Below are 7,901 nucleotides of genomic sequence, written 5' to 3'. Positions count from 1 at the left end.
GTTCAGCCTGGGAGTGGACAGCCCCGTAAAACCAAATGAGACTAACAAGGTACAGTAGTCCAGTGACAAGGGCCAGAAGGCAGAAGGGGACAGGGAGGCTGGTGATAGGGAACCCAAGGTTGAGTAAGGATATTGTTAATGTGTTGTGAGATTGTTAACCATTGTCATAGGGCAACATATGTAGTAACTATTAAATGAGAAACTATTTTGTTCTGTAACCCTTCATCTTAAGTGAGAATAACAGCACAGTTGAAAGAGCGTAGTCAATGTCACTGAACTGTGCATGTAGAAATTTTTGAAATGGTCTATCTTTGGCTATGTGTATTTTCACCAAAAGAAAAGGTTGAGAAGTTAGAGGATTAATATGTTGTGGGGTTGTTAACCAATATCATAAAACAACATGTGTACTACAGTTTCATGAGAAACTATTTGTTCTGTAAGCCTTCATCTGAAGTACAATTAAAAAAAAAAAATTCTGTATGGGAGACTAACTTGAAATGTAAACTTCATTTAATTATAACAATAAAAAAAAGAATTGTGAGATAGGGAGATTATCCTGCATTATCTGTGTGGGCCCACTATAATCACAAGGGTGGGTATTCCACTGCCATTAACAGAAACTCAGTGCCCCCTAAGCACTGACTCTCCTTTCCCCTTCACTCCCACCCCTACTAAAACTTTGGTCTCTACATATTTGTCCTTTCGACTTACGTCACTCAGCGTAATTAAATACTATCTATTTTACTTATTTTCTTGTTTACGTCTTTCTCTCCCCAACAGAATATAAGCTCCATGAAAGCATGGATTTGTGCCTACTTTGTTCACTTTTATTTATAGCACCTAGGACAGTGTCCAGCACATAGGTGTTCAATATATATTATAAATATAAATAAATGAATAAATGAGGGAAGATGCTAAGACTTTCTATTTATAAACTACTGTTTGAAATTTTTTTTTATAAAAAGCATGCATTGTTTCCAATTATAAAACAAAAAACAACAAACAAATTTATTAAGATAGTGCTATTCTTTTCTCAGGAGTCTGTTAAGTACCATCTTCTCAGTATAACCTTATCTGACAACCCCAGTCCATCTTGATCTCACTCTCAGCTGAACTCCTACAGAATTACTAAGTATCAGTGGTAACTACATGTCACCCCTCAGTAGGCATTTAAAAAATTTTTTATTTTTTATTTTATTGTAGTTTAGATGAAGGTTTATAGAACAAATAGTTTCTCATTAACAACTACACATTGCTGTATGACACTGGTTAACAACTCCACGACATGTCAACACTCTCCCTTCTTGACCTTGGAGGACATTTTTTTTTTTGCAGGGGGGTGAAAATATACACAGCCAAAGTTACACCATTTCAAAAGTTTTTACATGTACAGTTCAGTGACATCAATTACATTCTTCCAGTTGTGCTGCTAGTCTCACCATCCTTTTCCAAATTAGTCCATCACCATTATCTTCAACTCACCGCCCCAAGGCTTCCAACCAAACCTTGAGTGGCTGTTGTCAATCTGATCTCACATAGATAATTCTTTTTTTTTTTTTTGGTACCTAAGATAAAGGTTTACAGAACAAATAGTTTCTCATTAAACAGTCAGTACACATATTGCCCTATGACTATGGTTAACAACCCCATGACATGTCAACACTGTCCCTTTTTAACCTTTGGTTCCCTACCACCAGCTTTCCTGTCCCCTCCTGCCTTCTAGTCCTTGTCCCTGGACTGCTGTGCCTCATTAGTCCCGTTTTGTTTTATGCGGCTGTCCAATCCATGGCTGAACGATGAACCTCAGGAGTGACTTCACCGCTGAGCTAAAAGGGTGTCTGGGGGCCATACTCTCTGGGTTTAAAAATTTTTTACGTACATGTCCTGCCTTCCCAGTTGGCTGTGAGCAGACTAATAGCAAGGAAGGTATTTAATACTGCTTTATAATTCTATTTTTCTTATATAGTCTGTGCTCAAACAGTATTTAAAACATCTTTCATCTCTTCCATTTTTATTATAATTTCCTCAACTGCATGGACCACATCTGAATCTAGTGGAGTCCTCAGCATGAAGGACTTCAAGATATGCTGCTAACATAAGACCAATAAATCTTTTCATAATAAACTGAATGTTCTGGCTTATCTACCTGGCCAAACTTGAGCCAACACTCCTAGAGCATATTGTCTGAATCAGTATTTTAGTACTTCTCATAGTCTGCCTCAACTTCATGACAACAGGGATTTATGTCTGTTTTGTTCACAACTGTATCTCTATAGCCAAAAACAGAGGACAACACATAGCAGGCACTCAAATGTTGAAAATCAAGTCCTGTGCTAAGTGCTTTACATACATTATCTCATTTAATTTTCACACAATATACTTATCTCCAAATTTTGGAGGAATAAATGAAAGCCAGGAAAGCCTAAGTAATTTTCCCAAAGTCACACATAAAACAGAAGAGTCAGGATTTGAGCCAGATATGACTTTAGAATACTCACCCTTAAACGCTACATTATACTACCTCTTTGAATTTTGAGTTCCTAGTAGGCGAAGCATAACGATTAGCATAAGAAGGGCTTTCGTAAACCCTAGGGAACTGCATTAAAATATGGCTCTCCGGGGTCAAGCCTGCCTTACTACATGGCTCACTTACTGTTCCTTTCATTCTGTGTACCAACTCATACATCCGGATGCAGCCTTCCACTTTGATGCCCCGGGAGGACTGAAGCAGCATAGATTCCATATGCTGGGATTCATGTTTGCCCTATATAGACAGAAGATGGAAAAAAAATTAAACTTTTAAGGTGGTAAAGTTGTTATTATCCCTTCTAGACAAAGACACATACCTACTTATGAACAACAATAAAACAATTTAGGTTAGAACCAATGTGTGTTTCATGACAGTGACCTTGTTCTAATTGTTTTCCTTAGTAAATTAATGTTTGTTGCTTTTGGTGGTTTTAGGTTTTTTTCTTTTTTTCGCTTGTTTGCCTGCTTGCTTGTTGTGCTCTCCCCAGCATATCTTGCTCCTTTCTTTGGTAAGTGCCCATTTATCCTGGGGTGATTTAGATGGAGCCAACTCCAACTCACATCCCAATTCTTCCACTCTCCTGGCCTCAAGGGTAAACATATAACCCACCTGGCAATCAAACTACCCTATCCCACTGTACCCAAATCTACTTCAGGAATGTAACATATGACCCAGGCTGGGCTACAGTTTATCCTTGAACTTTTCCGGTAGAGCTGAGAAGGCTTTCTCTTCTTCTGGAGTTGCTGTCATGGATTGAATTGTGTCCCCCAAAAATATCTGTCAACTTTGCTAGGTCGTGATTCCCAGTATTGTATGACTATCTGCCTGTCTTAGTCATCTAGTGCTGCTCCAACAGAAATACCACAGGTGGATGGCTTTAACAAAGAGAAGTTTATTCTCTCAGAGTCCAGTGGGCTACAAGTCCAAATTCAGGGCATCAGTTCCAGGAGAAGGCTTTCTCTCTCTCTCTCTGTCAGCTCTGGAGGAAGGTCCTTGTGATGTATCAGTCTTCTCTTGATCTGGGAGTTTCTCTTTGTGCAGGAACCTCAGGTCCAAAGGACGAGCTCTGCTCCCGGCACTGCTTTCTGGGTGGTATGAGGTTCCCGTGTGTCTCTGCTCGCTTCTCTCCTTTATATCTCAAAAGAGATTGGATTAAGACACTACCCAATCTTGTAGACCTCATCAGTATAACCTCATCATAGTGACATAGTTTACTACACATAAGGAAATCACGTATAACCTCATCATAGTGATAAGACTTTACAACACGGAAGGAAATCACATATAACCTCACGTAGTGATAGAGTTTACAACACATAAGGAAATCACATCAGATTACACAATCATACAATACCAGGAATCATGACCCAGTTAAGCCAACAGACATTTTGGGGGACACAATTCAATCCATGACACCACCATTTTGTTATCTGAGGTGATTTCCCTATGTGTTGTAAATCCTTCTATCACTATGATATAATAAAATGGATTAATGATAGTTATATTGATGAAATCTACAAGATTAGACAGGTCTTAAGCCAATCTCTTTTGAGATATAAAAGAGAGAAGCAAGCAGAGAGACATGGGACCTCATACCACCAAGAAAGCAGTGCCAGGAACAGAGTGGTCCTTTGGACCTGAGGTTCCTGCACTGACATGCTCCCAGACCAAGGGAAGACTGATGACCAGGACCTTCCTCCAGAGCCAACAGAGAGAGAAAGCCTTCCCCTGGAGCCGGCCCCCTGAGTTTGGACTTATAGCCTACCGGACTGAGAGAGAATAAACTTCTCTTTGTTAAAGCCAGGCACTTGTGGTATTTCTGTTACAGCAGCACTAGATGACCAAGACAGTTGCTAACCTAAGAGGCTGTGCATCTGGGGCTACCAAAAGCCATCTTACCACATACAGTCTATCCAACAAATGAAACCAAGAAGAGTCAGGCAGAGTGGAGGGATGGATAGAGGCAAAGCTCTCTGTGTAAGTCATTAGATAAAGTCAGAAATAACATCAAACAGAGACAAGTAAAATGTAGATCTTTTAGATCTAACTTTGCCTGATTCTAGATCCACTGCTAGATTTCCTGGTTAGTATATGAGCCAATTAATTCCTCCCCACCTGTTGCTTTGCTTAAGCTAGTTTAAACTGGGTTTGTTACTTAAACACCAAAAGTTCCTAAGTGATACAATAATCCATTATATAAAATCATCCAAAGAATTTATTTAAACCCCAAGAATTATGGAATTTTATGCCTAGAGAGGACCTCCATAATTTAGTTCAGCTATCAGATTTGCAGATGAAGAAACTGAGGCCCATGAGGGAAAGAGGCCTGTCCGAGTGCACGCCACGATATTGGCAAGATCAGAACTAGAACCTGGGCCCTTACTTCACACCTCGTTGACTCTGAGAGGCTGCTCATAGAAACTTTCTTTTTTTGAACTTTTTATTTTGAAATACTTACAGATTCAAAAGAAGCTGCAAAAACAGATAGGGAGGTGCTGTGTACTCTCCATCCCGTTTCCCCCTATAGTAACATGTTTCATAAATACAGTAAAATATCAAAAACAGTGAATTGACATGGATACAATCCACAATATGAAGTTTATTCAGATTTCACCAGTTTTACACACACTCATTTGTGTGTACGTATAGTCCTATGCAATTTTATCACATGTGTGGATTCATTTAAGCCACCACACTCAAGATACAAAACTATTTCATCACCACAAGGCTCCCAATGCTATCTCTTTACAGCCACACTCACCTTCTCCCCACCATCCCTAATTTGTTCTCCATCTCTGTAATTTTGTTGTTTCAAGAATATTAAATAAATGGAATCATACATTATGTAACTATTTGAGATTAGGATCTCTGGTGGCGCAGTAGTTAAGCACTTGACTGCTAACCCAAAGGTCAGCAGTTTAAACCCACTAGCTGCTCCAAGGGAGAAAGATGTACAGTCTGCTTCTGTAAAGATAACAGCCATGAAAACCCTAGTGCAGTTCTACTCTATCTTACAGAGTCGATGTGAGTCAGAATAGACTCAATAGCAACAGGTTTGGTTTATTTTTCAACATAAAATCATATTTATTTATATAAAAATAAAGATTTCCTAACCCATAGCTGCAACAGGTTAAAAAAAAAAAAAGAAAAAAGAAAAAAAGTCCTACATAAAAATAACCGGGTTTAATGAATTAACTTCTCAAACATAACCAAACACCCTGTGAGAATGGTCTTCTGGGTTTGAAGGCTTAGGATCTTAGGTCTCATAGCACAGCTCAGTCAACTGGCATAATGTAATTTCACAAAGTTCATGTTCTGCATCCTAGTGAGGCAAGTAACGTCTGGGGTTTCAAAACCTTGCGAACAGCTGTAAAAATACCGGGGGAGGGTCGTCATCTGAACTCCTCTTTAACTTCACAAGGGGGAAGGAGAATCAAAATCAACAGCCCAAGGCTGATTCCCATGAGGCAGAGGTCAGACATGCCTCCTCTCTCTACCCTTTACCAATTCTGACACCAACTGTCCCTCCCATGGTACTCTCTACCTCTCTGCTGAGTTCGATAATTCATTGTAATGGCCACACAGACCTCACAGACAATACTCACAATTATGGGGTTTATTACGGAAATAACAGGTTACAATTCAGGTTCAGGAACATTCAAGGATACAGTTCTTCCATCATGACAGCCTTTTCTCAGCTGTGCTCGCACGCATGCCTCTCTCTGGCCCCCTGGCCTCTGCCCTGCTCAGGCAAGTGTTACAAAGCTCTCTCAGCTTTGCCAATAAGTGCCTGGAGGCACCCCACTCCACCACGAAGCCTCCTGCACACAGGCACTCAGCTCTAGCTCTGTGGGTTAGCAAACCTAGCTCCACCAAGTGCCTAGAGGAACTCTACTCCACACCAAGCCTCCTGCTCGAAGGCACTCAGCTTTCTTGCTCCATGGGCTGGGCAGTCTCCTGCCGGTCTCCTGGTTCTGCTGCTGCTGCTTCTCACCTTCTTCAGTATCACAGCTCTCTCTCTGTCTCCTGGTTCCAGGAGCTTCTCAGCACAGGGATCCCTGGTCCAAAAGAGGCACTCCACTCCTGGCTCTTCTTCCTTGGTGGTAGTGAGATCCTCTTTCCACCTCTAGGATGGCTCATTTTAAGCCTAGCAGGATGGCAAAACTGACCAATTCCCTTGGTGGGCCACAATTACCTTATTTTCACAGTCCCATCCAATCACTTGGGTGGGAGTTACAAGACCATGGCAAGAAAGGCCATACAAGTGAACCATCGCATGTGCAGTAGCCATCTAAGACACAACTATTGGTCTCTACTCTGAGAAGCAAAAGAGAAAAAAGGAAACCAAAGTTTCAGAGAAGAAACTAGTCTATAGGGTTAACAGCCTACACAAGTCATGGCCTCATCTACCCTGAAACCAGAAAAACTAGATGGTGCCCGGCTACCACTACTGACCATTCTGATCAGGGCCACAATAGATGTACCCTGACAGAATGGGAGAAAACCACAGAACAGAACTCAAATTCTTAAAAAGGTCAGACTTACTGGACCATTTGAGACTAGATGACTCCCTGAGACTATCGCCCTGAGATACTCTTTAAACCTTGAACCAAAACTATCCCGAGGGAATCTTCTAGCAAAATATGAGATTGGCACATAAAATAAAGGATATTATCCATGAGTATGATGCTCCATTAAAAAAAAAAACCCATATGAGATCAAAAGGTCAACAATTACTCTAAAGCAAAGATGAGAAGATAAGGAAGCAAGGAAACTACAGTACTGAAAACAAAACCAAAACATAATTAAAGAGAATGTGGACACATTGTGAAAAATGTAACTAATGCCACTGAACAATTTGTATAGAAACTGTCAAATGGAAAACTAATTTGCTGTGTAAACTTTCACTAAAAACACAATAAAATATTATTAAAATAATAATAATGAATTAGATATGGAGTGTAAGGAGAACAAAATTACTAAGGATGACACCTAGGTTTCTGCTTTGAATAATCAGGTAGAGAACAGTAGTAGAGGTCCCGGTTGGGTTTGTTGTTTTTTCCCAGGGTAGGGGTGATGACACAGAAGGATAGCTGATTATGAGTTTAGATTTAGAAATGTTGACTTCAAGAAGCTTTTAAGATACCCAAGAGGAAATAACACATAGACAGTTGGACATTTGGTTCTAGGCTAAGGATAATAAGGTTGTGATCCATATATAGAAGAGCGAGCAGGGATGAGACCTGCCTAACAAGACAGCATAGATTAAGAAGCAAAGGGTTTAGGATTAAACCTTGAGGAATTCCAACGTTAATACTTAAGAGAGGAAAATAAGCCTGGAAAGGAAACATAATTGTGGTCAGTGGTCTTT

General features: G+C 40.2%; 1 protein-coding gene across 1 annotated transcript in view; it reads right to left on the bottom strand.

Moving 5' to 3' along the window:
- Window positions 1-7,901, bottom strand: part of GLE1 (GLE1 RNA export mediator) — a 40,175-nt gene that overhangs the window by 23,384 nt on the left and 8,890 nt on the right. Inside the window, exon 3 of the mRNA XM_004375722.2 lies at window positions 2,654-2,764. Within this exon, the coding sequence (XP_004375779.1) occupies window positions 2,654-2,764 (111 nt within the window). The remainder of the gene's footprint in view (window positions 1-2,653; window positions 2,765-7,901) is intronic.

The sequence above is a fragment of the Trichechus manatus genome, unplaced genomic scaffold (assembly GCF_000243295.1).
Source record: "Trichechus manatus latirostris isolate Lorelei unplaced genomic scaffold, TriManLat1.0 scaffold00038, whole genome shotgun sequence".
In the NCBI taxonomy this organism is placed as follows: Eukaryota; Metazoa; Chordata; class Mammalia; order Sirenia; family Trichechidae; genus Trichechus; species Trichechus manatus.
Note: the sequence above shows the minus strand (reverse complement) of the source record. Positions and strands in the feature narration are given on the sequence as shown.